Here is a 20,180-nt window from a genome sequence, read left to right as displayed (position 1 = left end):
TGCTTCTCTTTCCCTTCTTTCATATACTCTCCCTCAAAGTGATTTAACTCTGTCCTAAGGTTTTCTTTTAATTGAGATATAATTTAAAGATCATAAAAGTCACCTTTGGAAGTGTAATTTGGTGATTTTTTAGTATATTCATGATATTATAAAACACCATCTCTATTTAATTCCAGAATATTTTTATCACCCAAGAAAAACTCCATACTAATTAGTAGTCATTCTCCATTCCTTCCTCTCCCTAGGCCCTGGCAAACACCAATCTGCTTTCTGCCTCTATTCTATACATTTCATATAAATGGAATCATATACTATTGGCCTTTTGCATTGACTTCTTTCACTTGGTATAATGTTTTTAAGATTTATCCATGTTGTAGCATGCATGTATCAGTACTTAATTCCTTTTTGTGGCTGAATAATAATCCATTGTATTCAATGTATGTCACATTTTGTTTATTCATTGATCAATTGGTGGGCATTTGGTTGTTTCCATCTTTTGGCTATTATGAACAATGCTACTATAAACATTTATGCACAAGTTTTTGCATGTACATATTTGTGTTTTAATTTGTCTTCAGCATGAATCTAGGAGTTGAATTGTTCCGTATAACATTATGATAACTATGTTTAACTTTTGAGGAATTTGCCAAACTGTTTTCCAAAGTGTCTGTACAATCTGACACTCCCACCAGTAATGGATGAGTGTTCCAATTTCTCCACATCCTCACCAGCAGTTGTTAGTATCCCTCCTTTTTATCATAGCTGTCCTAGTGAGATACCTGGTGACATACCATTGTATTTTAACTTGCTTCCCTACTGACTACTGATGTTGAGCATCTTTCCATGTGCATATTAGCTATTTACACATTCTTTAGAAAATCAAGTCTTCTGCCTATTTTTTAATTGGGTTATTTGTCTTTTTATTGTTGTGCTATAAGAGTTCCTTATATATTCAAGATGCTAGTTCCTTATCACATATATAATTTGCAAAATTTTCCCCCCATTCTCTGGGTTATCTTTTCATATCCTTAATAGTGTCCCTTGAAGCACAAAAGTTTTTAATTTTGATGTTGTACAGTTTAACTATTTTTTATTTTGTCACTTATACTTTTGGTATCACAGCTAAGAAACTGTCTAATCTAAAATCGCCAAGATTTATACTTGTGTTTTCCTCTAAAAATTTTGTAGTTTTAGCTCTTACATTTAGGTCTTTGATCCATTTTGAGTTAATCTGTATATATGATGTGAGGTAGGGGCCCCAATGTATTCTTTTGCACATGGATATACTGCTGTCCCAGTACCATTTGTTGAAAAGGCTGCTCTTTCCTCCATTGAATTATCTTGGTACTTTTATTAAAAATCAATTGACCACGAATGTAACAGTTTATTTCAGGACTCTCAAGTCTATTCCATTCATTTAGTATGTGTATCTTAACACCAGTATTACACTGATTTGTAGTAAGTTTTAGAACTGGGAAGTGTGAGTCCTTCAACTTAATTGTTTTGTTTTGCTTTCAACATTGTTGTGGCCATTCTGAATCCTATGCAACTCCATAAAAATTTTAAGATCAGTTTGTCAATTTCTGCAAAAATGGCATCTGGAATTTTGATAGGAATTTCATTGAGTCTGCAGATTGATTTGAGCTGTGTTGCCATATTTTAACACTTAAGTCTTCAAGTTCATGACCATAGGATATCTTTCCATTTTAGTTGGTCTTCTTTAATTTTTTTCAATGATGTTCTATAGTTTTTGGTGTGCAGTCTTAAGGTTTTAAATATCCATGATATATTGACAAGTACTGATTAATATCTTCAGTTAAACTCTCCTCTGTGCCCCAGGCTCTTATAACCAACCACCTGCATACCTTACAGGCTCTAACATGCCCAAATCCATACCTTAGATGTTCAACTCCCAACTTTTTTCTCAGTCTTCCCACTATAGGAAATGGCAACACTGCAATCCAGTCACAAGTCAAAAACTTGAGAGTCGTTTTTCATTCTTCCCTTCCCCATCTAGTCCATCAGCAAGTCATCATGACTCTACTTCCAAGATATTTGTAGACTCTTTATACTTCTTTCCATTTCCACTGCCACTCCCTAATCAAAGATACCATTATCACCCACGTAGACAACTGCAAAAGATTCCTCACCCATCTCTCTGCTGCTACTTTGCCTGCCTCCAATCCATTATCATCACAGCATCTAGTGCAATGCAAGTTGAATGGAAATATGAGCCATGTAAATAATTTTAAATGTTCTAATAGCCACATTACAAAAAGGAAAAAGAAGCAAGTAAAATTAAACAATACATTTCATTTAGCCCAATTTCTCCAAATTATAATCATTTCAATATGTATTAATAATCAATATAAAATCATTAATAAGGCAGTTTGTATTCTTTTTCATAGCAAATCTTTGAAATTCCATGTGTATTTTACACTTAGAGCACATCTCAACTTGGATGCTAAATTTTTATCAGAAATACCTGATCTATATTTAAAGTTCACAAAATTTATAGTTGAAAAAGTAGCTTCATGTACCAAAACATACTTAACTGAATTTGTTATATTTTTAAATGTAGATTTAAAGTAATTAAAATTAAATTAGAAATTCAATTTCTCAGTAGCATTAGTTATAATAGCTACATGGGGTAGTGACTATTGTCTTGAAAAGCACTGACCTAGAGTAATCTTTCTCTAATGTAAATCAGATTGCATAACTAACCTGATTAAAATCCTTCCTTCAGTCACTTACCATAGCACTCTGGATAAAATCTATTTTTGACACCAACAGAGCCTACCTAAACTTCCCTCTGCTATCTTTCCTTGCTATATTTCTCCCTCTCGACTGAGCTCTGGAGACACTGACTTACCTTAAGTTCCTCTAACACACAGACTTCTGTGACCCCTCAAAGTCTTAGCACATACTGTTCCTTCTGCAAGGAATGCTTTTTCCTAGCTCTTCTTATGGCTGATTCCTTGTCCTTCAGCTGAAGTGTCATCTGATCAGACTGCCTTCCCTGACCAACTGATAAATATGTCCCTCTCTGTCATGTTCTATCACTATCCTGATCCTTCCTGTCATGGCATCCATACTGATTTATAATTATACATTTTTATTTATTATATGTCTCATCATTAGACTGCAAGCTCCAAAATGACAAAGAGTGTGCTTTTTCACTTATTACTGTCTTTCTGGTGCTTAAGACAGTGCCTGGCACATAGTGGATGTTCAATAAAAGGCATCATATGTTGCAGATAAATCAGGTATGAAAAAGGCTGAAAGCTCTCCATTATATTTGTAGATTAATGCATTCAATATTCATTCAGAAACTACCGTATGCTAGAAGTGAAGATAAACAAACAAATAAAAGAGACCCTGCCCTTGAGAGGCTCACAATTTAGTGATAGAAGCAGATAAGATAATTTAACATAATGTGGTAAGTATAACATGAGAGAAATGCTCAGAGAATTATATATACCCAGAAGAGGGACAAGAAACCTAGGAGACATGAGGAAGTGGGAGGCAGTTGGGGTATCCCAGAGGAAAGGAGACCCACATTCAAGATAATAATAGTGGGGTGAAGAACAATAACAACATGAACAAAGGCAATGAAACAGTGTGGTGGGTGTCTAGGGGGTATGCTACACAGCCAGGTAAAAGAATAACAACACATAACCTGGAGAGGCTGGGCTACACAGGGCCTTGTATGACATCCCAAGAAGCTTTGATGATTTTATGCTGTTGGCATTAGGAACTGAAAAATTTTAACTATGACAGTGATGTGATTTAATCTGAATTCCATTTCAATTATGCTATGGCTGTGTGAAAGTCAGATTGGAAGGTTACAGACGGGGAAAGTATTATGAGTCTATTGTTACAGTCCAGAAGATGAATTATGACAACTTGTACGCAGTCAGTAGTTGTAGGAATTAAGCACAGATGATCAGTTTCAGACATATTTGTAAAGTAAATTCAGCTGTCGAGATCGTTGGTGACCTTGGGAAGGGTGGTTTCAGTGTACTGATGGGGAAGGAAGACACACTGCATTCCTTATCCTCAGCTGCAGAAATAATGGGAATTGTGGAAGTGGTGATTAATAGCTCCCATATCTGGCTGCTTATCAGGAGCATGAGGAGAGCTTCTGAAAAATGCTGATTACCCTGGCTTACCTCCAGACCCACTGAGTGGGCCTTCATTAGTGGAGCCCAGGAACCTTTATTTCATAAGTTCCTCAGGTAAATCTTACACAGATATCCATATACTTGCTTTGGGAGGTGCTGGGATGGACCAATCTTTTCAGTATCATAATCCTTTTCTTTCAAATCCATTTGGTTCCTGCATTCAGACAGTGAGAGTTGTGTGATGGTTATGAAGGGAAGGAAAGCTAAGTCAGCAGCTGAAGAGGGCAAAGGTTGAGATGGGAGAATCACAAGTAGTTTACATCATTAAGAAAATGAAGAGAGAAGTACAGGTGAAAGAATGGATACCTCAAAAATTGAGGCACATGGGCTAAGGGCACTAGTTTATCAAGCCAAGAATATTAGTGCATCAGTCAATTTTTTCTCATAAATGTAAAAATAAATCTCTTACTTAAACACATGATCCTCACTCTCAGTACCAACCCATCTAAGTCAGATCAACAATTTAATTAGCAAAAACTCAATAAAAGTTAAGTACTTGTATTAGTCTGTTCAGGCTACCATAACAAAATACCACATGCTGGGTCGCTTAAATAAAAGAGATTTATTAAAGTTCTGGAAGCTAGAAGCCCAAAATTAAGATTCAGCTGGTTCAGGTTCTGGTGTGGGCTGTCTTCCTGACTTGAAGATGGTTGCCTTCTCTCTGTATCCACATGGCCTCTTCTTTTTGTGCAAACAGAGGAAGGGAGAGAGCTCTCCAGTGCCTCTTTTTATAAGGACACTAATCCTATTGGATCAGGGCCTCACCCTTATGACCTCTTTAATCTTAATTACCTCCTGATCGGCCCTATCTCCAAATATAGTTATATTGGAGGTTTGGGCTTCAACATGAATTTGTGGAGGAGATACAAATGTTCAGTCCATAATGGTACCTAAAACACTATCATTCAAGATACTGTGGGGAATACTAATTAAGGGTTTGCAGTCTGTCTCACAAGCAAAAGCTAATGTTAATCAAACAGTCAGAAATATTCAAGTTTTAAACAGTTTTGAACCATAAGTCATCAGGACCTCTGAGAAGGTCAAAATCAGCATAGACAGAGTGTTCAAATGGGATGTTCCATGGATAACCCTGAGCTTGATGGTAGAATGGAAGATCTGACCAGTTGCAAGTAGAGAGAGAATGCATTCCTTCCCTCTCTAAACTTATTTATTTCTATGAATTTTACTATCATTCCTCCAGGGATCTACTCAAAGTTTGAAATTATTTTTTATTCCCTCTCTGCCTTTCTGTCACTCACCATTTGTAAACACAGCCTCTGTCTCTGAAATGCCCTGTATCCATTTCCACCAGTAAACATACTTTTTCAAGCCCTATTACCATTCAATCATTGATTCCCTATTGGTACCTCAGATGTCTCCCTCCATCTATGTATCCTCCATTTAATATGTGGCCAACTTAATCTTCCTAAAGCCTGACTCCAGGCACACTGCAATGTATCTTACAAATCATTAACAGCTCCTCATTGCTTCCTAAATTAAGTACCAATTCCTCATCTTAGCAATCCTCCATAGGGCCCCAATTCACTCTGCCAGCTCTATCTCCCACCACTCCTCTTCTAGACACATAGGTCACATAGAAAATTCTCTGTTCCCTAAACACATCCTTATTTCTGTGCCTCTGGCTTCATCTCAATCTATCAAATTCTTACTATTTAATGCCCATTTCAAATCCTCCTAGTTTACATGAAATCTTTCTTGGACTCTCCAAAGAAAAATTGAAAGACTGCTTCTTCAGGCAAGAGAAAGAAATAAATGGCATCCAAATAAAAAGAAAGGAAGTCAAACTATCCCTATTTGCAGAGATGACATGATTTGATATCTAGAAAACCCCATAGTGTCATCCAGCTGATAAACAACTTCATCAAGGTTTCAGGATAGAAAAATCAGTGTACAGAAATCACTATCATTTCTACATACCAAAAACACCCAAGCTGAGAGCCAAATCAGGAACACAATCTCCTTCACAATTGCCACAAAAAAAATAAAATACCTAGGAATACAGCTAACCAGGGAGGTGGAAGATCTCTACAATGAGAACTACAAAATACAGCTCAAAGAAATCAGAGATGATGCAAATAAATGGAAAAAGATCCCATGCTCATGGATAGGAAGAATCAATATCATTAAAATGGCCATACGGCCCAAAGCAATTTATAGATTCAATATTATTCCTATCAAACTACCAATGCCATTCCTCACAGAACTAGAAAAAAACTATTTTAAAATTCAAATGCAACCAAAAAAGAGCCAAGTAGCCAAGGCAATGCTAAGTAAAAAGAACACAGCTAAAGTAATTATAGTACCTGACTTCAAACTATACTACAGGGCTACAGTAACCAAAACAGCATGGTACTGGTACAAAAACAAACACATAGACAGATGGGACAGAATACAGAATAGAGAGCCCAGAAATAAGGCCACACACCTACGACTATCTGATCTTCAACAAAGCTGACAAAAACAAGCAATGGGGAAAGGACTACCTATTCAATAAATAGTGCTGGGATAACTGGCTAGCCATATGCAGAAGATTGAAGCTGGACCCCTTCCTAACACCATATATAAAAATCAACTCAAGATAGATTAAGAACTTAAATTTAAAACCCAAAATTATAAAAACTCTGGAAGACAACTTAGGCAATACCATCTGAGACGTAGGAATGGGCAAAGATTTCATAACAAAGACACCAAAAGCAATAATGACAAAAGCAAAAATTGACAAGAGGGATTCTAATTAAACTTAAGGGCTTCTGCAAAAGAAACTATCAATAGAGTAAACAGACAACCTACAGAATGGGAGAACATTTTTGCAAACTATGCATCCGACAAAGGTCTAATATCCAGCATCTGTAAGTAACTTAAATAAATTTACAAGAAAAAAGTGGGCAAAGGACATGAACAGACATTTTTCAAAAGAAGACATACAGACGGCCAACAGGGATATGAGAGAAAAAAAAAAAAAAAAGCTCAACATCACTGATCATCAGAAAAATGCAAATCGAAACCACAATAAAGATACCGTCTCACACTAGTCAGCATGGCTATTATATAAAAGTCAAAAAATAACAGATGCTGACAAAGATATGGAGAAATGGTAACACTTATACACTGTTGGTAAGAGTGTAAATTAGTTCAACCATTGCAGAAAGGAGTATGGTGATTCCTCAAAGAACTAAAAACAGGAGTACCATTCAATCCAACAATCCCATTACTGGGTATATACCCAGAGAAATATAACTCATTCTACCATAAAGACACATGCATGTGAATGTTCACTGCAGCACTATTCACAATAGCAAAGACATGGAATCAACCTAAATGCCCATCAGTGACAGATTGGTTAAAGAAAATGTGGTACATATATACCATGGAATACTATGCAGCCTTAAAGGAATGAGATCATGTTCTTTGCAGGAACATGGATGGAGCTGGAGACCATTATGTTTAACAAACTAACACAGGAACAGAAAACCAAATGTTGCCTGTTCTCACTCATTAGTTGGAGCTAAATGATGAGAATTCATAAACACAAAGGAAACAATAGACACTGGTGCCTCCTTGAGGGTGAAGGGTGGGAGAAGGGAGAGGATCAGAAAAAATAACTATTAGGTACTAGATTTAGTTCCTGGGTGAAGAAATAATCTGTACAACAGGCCCCCATGACACAAGTTTACCTATAAAACAAACCTGCACATGTGCCCCTGAACCTAAAATAATAATTTTTAAAAAAAGAAAAATTGGGCCGGGCACAGTGGCTCACACCTGTAATCCCAGCACTTTGGGAGGTGGAGGCAGGCAAATCACCTGAGGTCAGGAGTTTGAGACCAGCCTGGTGAACCCCATCTCTACAAAAAAAAAAAAAAAAAAAATTAGCCTGGCATGCTGGCAGGTGCCTGTAATCCCAGCTATTCAGGAGGCTGAGGCAGGAGAATTGCTTGAATCTGGGAGGCAGAGGTCTTTCAATTTTTCTTTGCAGAGTCCAAGAAAGATTTCATGTAAACTAGTAGGATTTGAAATGGGCATTAAATAGTAAGAATTTGATAGATTGAGCGGAGATCCTGCCACTGCACTCCAGCCTGGGAGACAAGAGCGAGACTCTGTCTCAAAAAAAAAAAAGGAAAAATTGCTCTTTTCCTTTGATCATCCAGAACACTCTGCACCTGTAAAGGCACCCAAATTCTGTCTAAACTTCCATCCCCAATAATAACAATAATAAACAGGTAACTATGTTACCATGTGACAGACACTCTCCTAAGTGTTTTACATGTATTAATTTAATTTTTACAACCACCACATGAGGAGGGTACTACTATTGTCCCATTGTACCAGTGAGGAAGCTGAGGCACAGGCAGGTTAAGTGATTGCCTTAGATCGCAGAACTATTAAGTGGCAGAACTAGGATGTTAACTCAGGGAGTCAGACTCCACAGAATACATGTTGTTTACCTCAACACTGTGTAAGTTCTGACTACACTCTATGCTAGTCTACACTAGATTCTGTTAAGGGCAAATATTTTTTTTTTCCATCCCAAAACAGTGTCTTTCACAAAGTAGGAACTCAAGTATAGGTTGATTGTTTGAACCCCTTTTGGTCATAAAATATTCTCTACTCAAGCTATGCATGTTCTTAAGTCATCAGAAATTGCCATTGCATACACAGAAAAGATGAAAAAAATGAGGTGAAAACCTCTGGGAGGAGTGGAAAACAAAAGCTGAATGGGCAGAAAGTTTTGAAAACCAAGTAGAGATTTTTAAAGGAGAGTGAGGGGACTGCAGGTTATTGAGGACAGAGATATTAAACTTGTGTTTTGGAAGATTAACCTGAGAGCAGCAATATTTACATGGAATAGATGAATAAGAAATGGAGACAGTGAGAGGGCAGGATGCTGTCAGAGTTATCCCACGTGTGAAAGGAGGACAGCTGAGACTCTGATGGTCAGAATGAAAATAAAGAGGAAAAGGTGGACCAAAAAGATGTTTTGAATAAAGAAATTACAAGATGTGTTAGATATAGGAAGATTTTAAAAATAAAAAAAGGAAACTAAACTATGTTTATTTTTTAAGTTTCTAGACTGGTATACCACTGAAAGAAACTGGGTCAATTAGAAAAGCAGATTTTAAAATTGAGCTTTTTAAAAAAATAAATAAATAAATACGGACCAGGCACAGTGGTTCATGCCTGTAATCCCAGCACTTTGGGAGGCCAAGGCAGGAGAATTACTTGAGCCCAGGAGTTCAAGACTAGCCTGGACAACATAGGGAGACCCTGTGTCTACAAAAAATAATTTAAAAATTAGCTGGGCATGGTGGTGCGGACTTGTGGTCTCAGCTACTTGGAAGGCTGAGGTGGAAGGATCTCATCAGCCAGGGAGATCGAGGCTGCAGTGAGCAGTTTTCATGCCATTGCCCTCCAGCTTGGGTGACAGAGCTAGAGCCTGTCTCAAAAAAAAAAAAAGAAGAAATACAGTTTACCTCTAAAACACCCTTAACCACAGCTGCTTCATGGAATTAGCCATTCCAGGAGAGAATCCAGCTTCTTTACATCCATACACTGACAGGCATAATGATTTTTTGAAGGCCTAGACCCAGAGAGGTCTTAACTCTTTTATAAGTCTGTCATTTCTTATCTACCTACAGATAACCTATAGAAAACACACATTTTTTTAAAGCTAGGTTTCTCTCTGACATCCATCAAGCCAAATCATAGACTGTTTAAAACAAACAAATAAACAAAAAACCTTCAAAGTCCTTTTGTTTAACCCCTCTCCTGACTACACCATGCCAAGCAGCCAGCAAGTCATCAATTGCCAGTCTCTACCCTTATGGGGATGGAATACTTAACTGTTTCACAGGCAATCCATTCCATTTTTTAAAGTGTTCTATTGAACAGTCTCCCCTACATTAAGTCTGTCTGCCTGTAACGTTCACCTATTTGTTCTAATTATGTCTTCTGGGGAGATAACTGAGTCAGTCTAATCCTTTTCCAAGTAACAGCTCCTCAAATATTTAGAGACAGTATCATGAACTCACCAACTATTCTCTGACAAATGGCTCTCATAAGAATTGTTAGCCTGGATACCCTGACAGCGCAGTGCATAGCAATCCTGTACCCACTGGATCACCAAGCTCTTTGAAGGAGCTGTTGCGTACCAGAGCCTCGCACAATTCCTGGCATATTGTGGACTCTCAACATATGATTCTTTGTAAATGACTCAGCAAATGGACAAATCCATCTGCTAAAAGAATTTTCAAACATGTCCTTTCTTAACTGGTTGTATCATCTACCTACAAACAAGTTTATTAAATTCTCTCTGTCCTCAAAACTCAAATAAATTTCATATAAAGAAAATATAAATTCAGAAGTAATCTGGAAGATAGGCAGGTAAATGAAACCTCTTATTAAGAAACCTCAATAGGGGAAAGGCATTTATATGGTATAAATATAATGTATTTTGGAATGTCTGAATTTGTATTACATGCATATATCACTTTTTCAATTAAAAGACAGCTTTTTTAAAATAATAAAGTTATTTCCATTTTAATTCATCCCAGTGGAATAGTAATGGTATAGTGTGAATTGTGTCTTCTCTAATAAAAAGATATGTCCTGCCATTTAAATAAAGAATAACCAAAGAAATGACTAGAAGTAATATTAGATTTAATCTAGACCAGCGGCATTCAACAATTTTGAGGATAACCCATAGTAAGAAATACATTTTACGTTGCAGCCAAGTATGCATATACAAATATGCAACTAATACAAAACTTTCACAAAGTGGTACTTATAACTACCTTGGATGTAGTCCCATACTTTGTTTAACACTGTCACACACAATCTACTAAATTGATATCATGGCCCACTATTAGGTCACAATCTACAGTTTAAAATGCACTGTTCAGGTCAGGTGCAGTGGCTCACGCCTATAATCCCAGCATTTTGGGAGGCCGAGGCGGGCGGATCACCTGAGGTCAGGAGTTCAAGGCCAGCCTGGCCAACATAGCGAAACCCCATCTCTACTAAAAATATGAAAATTAGCCAGGTGTGGTGGCGCACTCCTGTAGTCCCAGCTACTCAGGTGGCTGAGGCACAAGAATTGCTTGCACCTGGGAGGCAGAGGTTGTAGTGAGCCAACATCATGCCACTCACTGCACTCAGCCTGGGCGACAGAGCGAGACTCTGTCTCAAAAAACAACCACCGTTCTAATCCAAGCCCACTCAACTATTCTCGACCAATTTATTGATGACAAAGGTATGTTTCAGCTTAGATAAATGGCTTGTACAGAGTCAAGTAGCTGATTCATTCAGTTAGCTCCTGCCATATGCCAGCACTGCACTATGGAAAATGATAAAGGAGACACAGCTCCTGGCTTCAAGGAAGCTGTAAATAGTTGGGCAGACAGATGAGGCAACCAACTGTTCAGTAGATTCCTGTGCAGTGAAGTACTAACAAAGGCCACCAAGGGGGGGCCTCTAAATCAGACAGATAGAGCTGAGAAGACCAGCAGATGACAGCAGAGGCCAGACTAAACTCAGCTCTCACTGTTCTTGGCATGCTACCTTGCTTACCTGTGGCACACTTTGAACAAATATGCAGGGACCACCGGCCACAGGGAGCGGGGGAGAACCAAATCCACCCCAAACTAACTCATTCACAAATACTCCTAATTCTCACAGCGGTTGAACCTTACCGGTCTTTTCTCTTCGTATGTCCCTACAATCTAGTGGACACTCACAAAAGCATTGCTTCCTCCTTCTCATCTCCCCACTTACTCTGCAAGCAAGGAACTCATGATCCTTCTGCCACTTCCCTTCTTAATTGACTCTGGGGAAAAAAAAAAAAAAAGCCCTAAGAGAATATATAACATTCAAAGTACATAATTCAAATCAAGTACCCACACATACACATTTTACATTATATGTTTTTAGGATTAAATAAACAGGCTAAAGTTTCTTAAGTTGAATTTACAAGGACCTCAGTATGCAGGTCGTTCTATTGGTATTTAGATGAGAATACAGAAATCTCACCACACAATTGTTGCTGTCCTGGTAGTAGGACTCAGAATCATGAATGCTAGTTTCTATAAAAATAATCGCAAGCCTTTGCCCCTCTTTTCAAAATATGAAGAGAATGGGTCTCAGTTTTATTAACCAGAAAACATAAACAGACACACATATACAGGGTTCTAAACCTCCACTAGATAAGAAACCCAAAGCCATTCTTTTCAAAGCTTCTGAGGTATATCTAGTAACTTAAAAACAATGTAATTCCAAATAGAACCAGCTAACTAGCTCAGAGCTAAAACTGATGGTTAACAAGTTATGGGAATGTCAATCAAATCAGAATATGAATCTTTCCACTGGAAAAAAAGAGTGATTTGGTATTATTTCAACATGTACTACAAAAACGTTGGTACTTCTTTTTTTTTTTTTTTTTTTTGAGACAGAGTCTTGCTGTCACCCAGGCTGGAGTGCAATGGCGCGATCTCGGCTCACTGCAGGCTCTGCCCCCTCGGGGTTCACGCCATTCTCCTGCCTCAGCCTCCCGAGTAGCTGGGACTACAGGCGCCCGCCACTTCGCCCAGCTAATTTTTTGTATTTTTAGTAGAGACGGGGTTTCACTGTGTTAGCCAGGATGGTCTCGATCTCCTGACCTCGTGATTCGCCCGCCTCGGCCTCCCAAAGTGCTGGGATTACAGGCGTGAGCCACCGTGCCCGGTACTTCTTTTAAGATCTAATTACACCTTACCTCCTGAACCCTTGGTTGTAGATGGTTTCCTTGGGCTCAGACCATACTCTTGCTAAGTAGTCCTGCTTCGCCAACTAGACTTCCTCAATTGTTTTTCCCCCTTCTATGCCATCTTTGCCTACAATTTCATCTAACATTTCCAAAAGAAAAGGAATACGCTAAGAATGGTTTACTTTGTATCACAGAATCGAATATCTTCCTTAAAATCTATTCTCTAGGAGAAAGCTAAAAATAATGTCAGAAAAATTCATTTTAATTCTATTATCTGTTATTAATTCTATTTTGTTCATTAATCTCTAGTACTCACCATGTGACCCCAGTATGTTACCTTTTTTCCAGCTTAATCTTTTTTTATTTCTAAATTAAAGTAAACAAAACATGCTTTTGCTATCTTCTCACAGAAATTTGAAGGATTAATGAAATGATAAAAACTGCTTTGGAACTCTTGGAAGGGAAGAGTATACAAACTGGGTTCACTTTGTATATATTGGTTTAAAAAAAAAAAAAAGAACACATTGTGATAATGCATCTAACGAATGTGGGCAATGCTTTCTTTAAAGAAGGCTCAAATATATTCTATTAGCCTTATCTACAAGTAAGTATTTTGATGCAACTGTAATTTTCCAACATTCACAAAAAGAATTTGCAAATATGCATTACCATCTGCCTCAACTTACTTTTGTTTTTAAAACACTCAAAAAATTTCCAGTCTAAATAAAAGATTTAAATTAAGAGCAATCAGTTATTGAATGCATACTATGGACCAGGCACTTGATACTATCTTACTCAGAACTCACACACAGATTAAAAGGTGAAGTCTGCAATCCCTATTTTGCAGATGAAGAAACTGAGGCCAAGTGAGGCTAGATTCTGTAATGAGGAGCCATGCTACCAGCGAGAGTCAGAGGCAGGACTCAAGGGCAGCCAGCAAAGCCTGCACTCCATCACCACACTGTGATGACTCCACTTCAAATATTCACTTTTGGGGAATCTAAAAAAACAAGCACCATAAACAAGCTTAGTCACCCATCAAATTACTTATTAAATAGATTAGTCTTTCAATTCCAAGCCACTGGAAGGATAAACAATGAGGTCCTTCAGGATACCTAGCTACTGCTATCATGTATATATATGCTATTCATGGGTATATCATGACCTTGAAGCAGTGGGAAATGAAAATGACACACTGTCACAAAGGAGCACTGAGGTACATTTTAAACCCTTGGAAATAGAGGACTCGCAGCAGGGATATTAGAGAAAAACAAAATCTAAAGCAATCCCGTATCATTCATATAATTCAGGAATTAAATGTATCATCATTTTCCTCAACAACTGCTCTGTTTTTATTATCAATTAACACTAAAGACAATGCAATATTAATGCTTGTTGAAAAATTGTTAAAATAATCTCTATAACATTGATGGACCTCAGTGTCACTCAGTGCACTCTAAGAATGCAAACACACACACAAAAAGAATAGAAAACAGGCAAACTGAAGGATGCAGGTTTGCTACACAAATACATCTTTATTTTACCTAAAAGTTCACCCACTTGTTTAAATTATAACATTTCCATTTAGATTATTTATTTACATACAACTTTTCAGAAGCTTGTGTTGGTTTAAGCAAGGCCTATTGATGACCATCTCAGGCATATCTTTCTAGCTAATGCCCACCTGGTGGGTAAATATTAATAATGTGTAAAAACATCCAATATCTTATTTGGTCTTTTCCTGGGCCCATCTGTTCCCTAAAAGTCACACTTTACTCACGAGTATACTATTTCAGTCAAATTAACTTGCCTAAGTCTGAGAAAAATTCTGCTCCCTGTCTCCACTATTCTGTATGGGAAAAAAAAGGTAATAAAATGTAATGTCACTGCTGGTCAACCAAGAAGAGTAACGAAGGAGAGTATCACGGAAGAGAAAAAGGCTGGCCCAATGCAAAGGGATGGGAAAAGGAGGAGGCAGGGTGAGGGTTGGAGGGAGGTGCTCTAAAACAATAACAGGAGGAAGAGAAGATGATGAACTGGCACAGGCCTCCCAGTTCCTAACATTAAGTTCCAAACCTAGCTCTGAGTTATTCTGACCTTGGGCAAATCTCTGGTTTCTCTGTATCCTACTGTGGTTCCAGGAAGTTAGAGAAAATCAAGCCAGAGGAAAGCTTCTTATAATAATGTCATCAAATGCCAGTCTTGCTACTATTAAAGGAAGAAAAGCTAAGCTACCTATGATCACACACACACACACACACACACACACACACACACACAGAGTAATTAATATGGTATTAATGAACCCTGTAATTTGTTGGAAATGATTTTTAATTCATGAAATGCAAATCATTTAGTGTCAACTCCTTTACCCTCCTCCCATTCTAAACAATTCATTCCATTTTCAGGTTTGCCTTTAGGACATTTTCCCTGACATTTGTATCTTCGACTTATTCTACTCCTTTAACTAAATGACTTATTCTTTAAAAGGAAAATAGAATTCTAGTGCCTTGGAGGTCCTTATAAAATAGTTGATCTGATCCACCCCACTCTCAATTAACCTTCACTGCATCCAGTTATATTTTTAATCTCTCCAATCTCTTTTTTTTTCCTGCTGCTCTTCTCTAGGGCCCTCTCCAATACACAGTATCTCTTTGTGATAAAGTCACAGTCTAAATTCAATGCCTTGTTGTCAACTCAGAAACTAAGACACAGATCACCACCTTCCTGCTTTGACATAGATACTTCAGTACATGCAGGCTTGAGCTAAAATGATATGGGCTGCCAGATGACACTGGAAACACATATATTGTCTACTTTCCACTTATATTCAGTTCAATTTCAGAACTGTAGTTTTTCAGGGATTTTTGTAAAAATAAATTGACATACTATAATTTTTTATCCTGATTAGTTTGCATTATATCCGACTACCTTCATTTTATATACGCATCTGAAAGTTGTCTCATACTTCATCCTGTCAGTTCTTTTTATACATACATCAGCTTCTATGTATTCATATTTTCTTGTATATTCTTACCCAGTGTACTTAGAACTCAATAAATACATGTTCATTGGTTTTATATGTCCATATTTCTCAAGAGTTCCAGTAGGAGTCATACTGAATCCCAGCTTGGCTGCTTAGTAGCCATACGATCCTGGGTGAATGACTTGTCTTTCCAACCCTGAATTTTCTCCCCTGTTGACATGGGGATATGGAAACAGGTAAGGAATAGAAGGTGTGAAAAGTATCTAGCAGAATCCATGTCTGCTACCCCATAATGGCTAAGCAAATGTTGGCCCCCTTTTTCCGTCTACTTTATAAAATGTATTTAGTATAACATAATCCATAAGAATTTTTAAATCAATGCAGAGAGTGTGAGAAATTGCAATGCAAACTTGGACTAGGATAAATTGCAAAACTTTGGCCATACAGAAAATTAAATTGGATCATTCTATATAGCATATGAGCTTGGGACTGTCTTGACTTGGCTCTGATAGCAGAGGAAAAAAATAATCTATTTCTTTCTAGATACTTGAAGTCCCTCTAAAATAAATCACAGTAATAAATAAAACTTCATAATTTAACTTACTAGCCGTAGCAAAAGGTACTACCTAAGAAGAATATCTAACATTCTAAATGTATACTCCATTGATAGAGAACCCAATAGCCTACCCTCTAATCCAGCTAAATATTAAGTTTCCATTCCTCCAAGGTTCTGGGTGACTGCCCAACTTCATTCTTAAAGAAGTTAAATCAAGTGCATTTTTGGATAACTGTTAATCATAAGTAAATTCCAAAACAGAGATCTCCTATCCAGTCTAGTTATCTTAGTTGTATTGCTTCTCAGACATTATTAATAAAAAAAGAATTCATTTGATGGTAGTAATTAAGTACCACCAACTGTGAATTTGTGATAACCTAAAAGTATATTATATAATGTTAATTCAGCAAAAATATTTTTGTGATTTCAAGTTCTACCAATTCATTGTTGCATGAAGAAAAGTTCATGTTTTGACACTTTATTTATAGACCTTGGGAACTATGAAGTATGGTTCTCAATAATTATGACATTTTAATTGTAAGCACCATTTATCTAATAACTATAATACTTAGAAGCAATTTCTTGAAAAATATCAGCATAATCACTTTTTTAAATATTTTATTTCATCCCCATTAATCACAAACCTTTTTCTATTTGTGCAGAATTGAGAGTCTATTTACCACTCAGACTAGAATAAAATAATGTGGACTCTTCTGCCTGTATAATTAGCATTGAAAAACTAATATTTCTAACAAGGGTATCATTTTAAAACATCTGCTTATTAGCAACTAGTACAGTTTTCACTTAACACCTCTATAAATGAGTTATATGCACTCTAAAAACATACTTAAATAAACAATCCAATTACATTTTAAAACTCTCTTCAAGAATGTCTAATATAGCAAAGAAAAACACTTATCTTTTAATAAATGTTGCTTCTGCCTAAGGGGTCACCGCAAATCTTCTGTGAAATGAGGCAAGGTAAACATATGTAAATAAATATTAATAAAATCATTAACATAGTAGCTTCTTGTTTATTATTATTATTTGAGACAGAGTCTTGCTCTGTCAGCCGGAGTGCAGTGGCACAATCATGGCTCACTACAGCCTTGATCTCCTGGACTCAAATGATCCTCCTACCTCAGCCTCCCAAGTAGTTGGCACTACAGGCATGCTCCACCATACCTGGCTAAGTTTTTTTGGTTTTTTTGTAGAGACAAGATCTCACTATGTTGCCCAGACTGGTCTCAAACTCCTGGGCTCAAGCAATCCTCCCGCCTTGGCCTCCCCAAATACTGGGGTTATAAGCATGAGTACTGTGCCTGGCCAGCTTCTTATTAATATAGGTAGCATTTATATAGGGAGCAAGAAAGCAGTTAAAAGTATTTACCAGAGGAAATGGTAAACCTCAATATGGAGGATGCAATATGGCACAGAGGTTCTAGAGCATGGGTTATGGTGATCCACACCTCTAGTTGAATCTTAGCTCCACTGTTTCTATATTAAATTAAATTATCCTTGAGTGAGTTACTCAAACTCTCTAAATCTTAATTTCCTCTTCTGTAAAATGGAAATCATAAGAGTACCTACCTCTTTGGGGTTTTATGAGGACTAAATGAGATTATTCATATAAAAGCACCCAGAATAGTACCTACACATAACAAGCACTCTATAAATGTTAACCATTATTATCATCACCACTGCACTATAAATATATGTATATGTATAATGAAAATAGTTGAATAAATTCAATTCTTCTGTACACAAACCAGACCAATAGGCAGACCCAAGCCAGCTAGTAAACCCCTATGTTCAGATTATAGGTCTCAACTTCTATTCATTAGATCTTAAGCTGCCTCTCATTGCCAGCATATATCTCATCCTGCACCACCAAAAGAACAATCTGGTTACTCATGCTATATCACATTAATATGCAAGTTCATCACTTCAGCAAGAAAATCACAAACAAGTGGTTCATTCATGACTCATTTTATTCATAACAATCTCAAACCTGTCACCCAAAAATCAGCTTTTATAGCAACCGCTAAATGAAGTAAACATATTCACATCCGAATTCATTCACTGGTGTCCAAAAAAACTCAATATAACAAACTATCTGAGAGAAGATACGGTTAGTCCACTAAATGAGGATTGTTGAGAAAATGCATCATTATTTTGTAGAAAAGAAGCTTAAGTCAAGAGCAAACACAATGAATTTACACAAGTGATGACCCTTGGTTTTTATGGCTGCATTCAATAACTGCACATTAGATCAGAGTCTTAAAATGAAAACTGTTTCGTGTAAAACAGGAAAGTTGCATCCTTAGGAAAGAAACTATTTTTATTGCAAAATTCCTGGATAATGAAAAGAAAATGCTAAGATGTTATAGTAGAAAATGGATACAATTTTTTTCCACCTAGGCTGAATATCTTATCAAAATAGAAAACTCCATTTTCCCTAAGGTTGGTTTATAATTAGAAATTAGATTCCTCAATAATTCAATGACCGAAATCTTTATTAAAGTCAAATGACCTTCCTAATTAAATTTTCTCCTTAATATATAAGCTCTGCTAGGCAGGTATTATCTCTACATATAATACAGACTTTACATATGAATTAAATGACCTTCTTCCTCTATGGTCATCCTTTGGTTTGATGTTCTAACAGTTAATTAGTGGTAAAACTTTTTAAAGTACAACAAATTACTAATGCATTCTGGTAAGTGCTCTGATTTTTATACTTGTCCCTATTTTTTATTCCATCTTGAAAAATATTCAAGCTTAAATATTTTACTCTTCTACATTTCTTTTTTCAAATTATTTCAAAAGAACATAGCTAGTGTGGGGAAACGTGTACAATTTTATTATAACATTAGGAAGAATGTTAGAATTTCAAAACCTAGAAAGTAGAATTGTGGTATGTGCATACAATTGACATTAAGTTCAAAAGCTCTAACCACAAACAATGCACTTACATACAATATAGGCTCATCCAAGTAAATATATGGGAGATGCATAAAAATATGGTAATTTCATTTGAAATACTTACAATTTTAATCTTTAAGTATTTGTTTAAAAAACAAAAATAGTTAAATAACTCTTAAGGTGTCATGACAAAAATGCCCTGGCATTTGGAAAGCCAAAAATATGTTATCAAAACTCACTCTTTGGATGCCACTTTAAATCTCGTAAATTTCATTGGCAACAAATCAAAGAAAGTAACTGTTATGTTTGAAATCCATCACTTCACCAGAAGTCTAAGATGACGTAGGCAAAATGCTTTACCTTCACTTTGCTCATTAATCAAAAAAAATATAAAAATGAGGTGTAGTGATTTAGTGAATTACTCAAGGATACAAGCCAATTGTCAGCAATTTTACTTTGTTAGGTTTCTTATCTTTCTAGTTCATACAGGAAAAAAAAAAGTATCATCTGAGAGATGGAACATCATTTGAGAGAAAGAAATATGTACTTTATGAACACTAACATTTCCAAAGGAAATGTGGGAATATCCAGCTCTAAATTTTACACACCACCAAGCGCTAACAAAAAAAGAAAAAAGGAACAGAAACAGGAACCTTCTGCATCCCAAGTCACGAATGAGCCAAATAAAAAGAATAAAGTACAATCTCACCAGCATTTTTTCTTGGATACTGTACATTTCTACCTGGTTTTCTACTACTAGGAAACAGATTT

At 36.6% G+C, this 20,180-nt stretch overlaps 1 protein-coding gene across 15 annotated transcripts in view; it reads right to left on the bottom strand.

Moving 5' to 3' along the window:
- DNM3 (dynamin 3) overlaps positions 1-20,180 on the bottom strand; it is a 607,865-nt gene that overhangs the window by 586,280 nt on the left and 1,405 nt on the right. For 2 of the 15 annotated variants that reach the window (XM_063627334.1, XM_063627335.1), the window contains exon 1: positions 11,976-12,022. The exons of the other annotated variants lie outside the window; for them this stretch is intronic. In XM_063627334.1, the coding sequence (XP_063483404.1) occupies positions 11,976-11,995 (20 nt within the window). In that variant the 5' untranslated portion in view covers positions 11,996-12,022. Of the gene's footprint in view, positions 1-11,975; positions 12,023-20,180 lie in introns of those variants that run through there. 15 annotated transcript variants of the gene reach the window in all.

This window comes from Symphalangus syndactylus, chromosome 12 (genome assembly GCF_028878055.3).
Source record: "Symphalangus syndactylus isolate Jambi chromosome 12, NHGRI_mSymSyn1-v2.1_pri, whole genome shotgun sequence".
Lineage (NCBI taxonomy): Eukaryota > Metazoa > Chordata > Mammalia > Primates > Hylobatidae > Symphalangus > Symphalangus syndactylus.
The sequence above is the reverse complement of the archived record's forward strand: the minus strand, read 5'-3'. Positions and strand labels throughout refer to the sequence as shown.